This window comes from Polyodon spathula, chromosome 4, assembly GCF_017654505.1.
Source record: "Polyodon spathula isolate WHYD16114869_AA chromosome 4, ASM1765450v1, whole genome shotgun sequence".
Taxonomy (NCBI): domain Eukaryota; kingdom Metazoa; phylum Chordata; class Actinopteri; order Acipenseriformes; family Polyodontidae; genus Polyodon; species Polyodon spathula.
This window is the reverse complement of record NC_054537.1, coordinates 70,368,869-70,372,240: the sequence shown is the minus strand read 5'-3', so window position 1 is coordinate 70,372,240 and position 3,372 is coordinate 70,368,869. Positions and strand designations below refer to the sequence as shown.

General features: G+C 33.4%; 1 protein-coding gene across 1 annotated transcript; it reads right to left on the bottom strand.

The window, feature by feature from the left end:
* Positions 1 to 202: 202 nt before the first annotated feature.
* Positions 203 to 2,237, bottom strand: LOC121314807 (DNA-binding protein inhibitor ID-4-like). Its single transcript, XM_041248495.1, has 3 exons — positions 1,716 to 2,237; positions 1,141 to 1,199; positions 203 to 685 (listed from the first exon to the last, which is right to left on the bottom strand). Exons 1-2 carry the CDS (start codon positions 2,067 to 2,069, stop codon positions 1,152 to 1,154), a joined length of 402 nt encoding a protein of 133 aa, XP_041104429.1. The 5' UTR covers positions 2,070 to 2,237; the 3' UTR covers positions 203 to 685; positions 1,141 to 1,151.
* Between the last annotated feature and the right edge of the window lie 1,135 nt (positions 2,238 to 3,372).

The window sequence follows — 3,372 nt, the reverse complement described above, 5'->3', positions numbered from 1 at the left end:
AGTTGGTTTAAGTCAATCATGTTGAAAAGCTTTCATTTTAATCAGTTTATAAAAAACACAAATATGAGCTGAATTGGTTTGATTTTTTAACACTTTATTTGAAAAACGTTATGGATTCATCCAACAAACATAAAAATGAGAATACACAATATTTACAAAAAAACATTTTTTTTTTCTTAATAAAAAATATTTTATAATTACAGTAGTCTATTTTAGCATACAGATATTTTTCCACATTACACTTATAGAACATCTCTCTATATACACAATATTAGGGGTCGTAAATCATTATCCTTCTATACAATATTTAACAATTTATTACAGGGAAAATAAGCATTTCCCTGGTCCCACAATCATCTATTTTAAACAATAGATGTAAAAACATTTACAATTCTTCCATAAGTTAGTAAAGCTTTAAAATTGTATCTTTAGTAGAATAGAAAACAAAAATCACTAAAATTCTAAAGCAGGATTTTTGTCTTCTGTTGGTGTTAGAAAATAGTTCAATCATTGTAAGTCTTTCTTTTGCAGATGGCATGCCATAATACATGCTATAAATCTGTAAAATGATATTAATTTTGGATGTTGGTTTCCCCCTTTTTCATGTCTGATGCATTCCTTCCCTCTGATTTGGTCTTAAGTTTCCCTCCAGCATTTTCTGGCCTTGGATCTGCTTTCTGCACACCTGTGGAAGAGGAATGAATAGAGGGGGTGTGTGAAGCACTCTGCTCCAGACTGACTGGCGCCACCAACAAAACAAGGCATGCTTGATCAACAACCCAAAACAAACCAGGTCAAACAACAACCAGTCCTCTGGCCTGGACAACCTTCAGAAGATGCAGCTGCAAGCAATGATTGTCCACTAAACTACATGAGAGATTTTTAATTTAACCCTCACCTTACAGAGTACTGTCCCAGGTATACACAAGTGAACCTGCCAGGAGTGCAAATGTTTTCAGAAACTGATACCGATCGTTTAATCTGTCACCCACTGTCTGCTTAGCCTTATCACCAGTCACATATAGTATACTATACTATATTTCCATAAACATACAAATAATTAGGTGCTTCTTTATTACATGTATAATTCTCGTCGTAACCTGTTATTCACAATACTGTTTGAAAAACTGAAATACTCACCATTATAACTCTCAACGACACAAAATGCTGTCTTCTTGGTTTTTTATTATGGAGCTTGCCTGTAAAAACGAAATGTAACTATTAACTGGTTTAAAAATAGTTAACCTAATATAGAAATATGAACATTTTACATCAATTATAGTAATTTAACCATCCCGTTATTAAATGGTAATTGCTAGGGTCACAATATGTTTTAAAATATTACATACTAATTTACAGAATTATTAGTTCACCAACACCTGACTAAAACAACATTGTTTAAAATAAATAAATAAATAAATAAATAAATAAAACGCATACTGGTAATTGACATGTGTTGTTTGTTTTTTTCTCCCTATCTTTCAATTAAGAATATTTACTTTCAGCTGGCAAATCAACGATTGCCATATAAACAGCATGGAAATAAGAACATTATAATTCGCATTCTATTAGAGGCTAACTAAACAAAAAATAACCCAAAAAACAATTTTATATTTTAGCTTCCCCAAAACGAATCTTTCTTTTTTTTACCTCCATAATTTGCTCTTGGTACAGAAACCAGCCACGGTACATAAATGCGTTTTTACTCTGCTTACCTGGTCGGTGTTCAGAGGGGACAGTGGTGCCCTGCGGTTGGCAGACGGACAGTTCCCATGTTGTTGACTCAACAGAACTGGATGCGCTTCCAGAGCAAACTGCAAATCCAATATATAGTCTATCACATGCTGCAGGATTTCTACTCTGCTCACGTTCTTATCCCGCGGAATGGTTGGCACGAGCCGCTTCAATCTGCTGTAGCAGTCATTCATGTCATATTGCAGGCAGAAGGAGTCTTCTTCCATCTTACACCGGGCGATGCTCAAGCTGTGCTCCGATAAACACCGCAAGGCAAGCTCACTGCAGTTCGAAGAATCCTTCTGCGGGCAACCAGGACTAACAACAGCCTTCATTTTTTTTTTTTTTATATACTCAAAGAAAATTATGTTCCTGTATTAAGTAGTGTCACCGGGTTAAAATAAACCAGCACGAATTTGATCTAAAAGCAATTCTCTTTTCAGTTGTTGTATACCTTTACTCTCTACTGCATTTCACAGCTGTATTCACTACAGCGTTAAGTGCTCAGCAGTGAATAGTCAGGATATTTATACAAGAAAGAGGAGGAGCTAGCAGCTACTGTTTGACATTTCGTGGCTAAACAGTGGTCAATCACAGCTCGTCTACTATACACGGCGAAAAGAGACAGCCCTATAACAAGACGTTTCTCATTGCACACCGCGGTTGGTCTACGTCTGAGTGTAATCTGAAGGGAAGGGAAAGTGACAACACAATGGAGGTGGAAGAATGCAATTTGATATATATATATATATATATATATATATATATATATATATATATATATATATATATATATATATATGTGTGTGTGTGTGTGTGTGTGTGTGTGTGTGTGTGTGTGTGTGTGTTTTGCCTGTGCTAATGAGACGCGCACTTAATCATCCCAGGGTCGCTAATTGATTAACTAACATACATTATATACTGTAAAGAGGGGCTGACATCATTAGGGTTTGAATCACGTTTTTAGTGAACAAAAACGTAATTTCCTTAAAAAAAAAAAAAATAAAAAAAATAAATAAATAAAAAATCAAACAAACAAAACGTATGAACACTATCAATTAAATATTATAAGAATCCATTTATTCCAAACCCATCACAGTAACTTAATTTATGTTATTAATGCTTCAAAGCACATATCTATATTACTAATTCAGCTTTTGCTGTGTTGAAAGAACACAAACTGTTTTCCTCCCGACAATACTTTTTAAAAAATAAGAATGGTGGCATTTTGCTATTATGCTGTGTATGCAATAGATGGCAGTTCCTTGTGAAGTAAAATTAAATTGCTTGACCAGGAATTACAAAGTTATACTTAACATACATATATGATATTAAAATGATACAGATCGTATTTTAGAACATTTTCTTCATTATATTTAAACATTAGACTGTTTTATATTGGAAATATGAAGAGTACTTTATTAATGAGCATATCAGAGCTGAAAGGTAACGTTTCATTGAAGGTCTGTTAATACCTACTTTATACATAATTTATGTTCAACTCCAAGTTATATCTCAGTGAAGCATGTATCCTTTTTATTTTTTCATAGCGGTTTTTCTTCATTTCAACGAATTAAGACAATAATAATAAGCGCAATATATTATATATGTATTTATCATGTTACATCAAATTCCCAT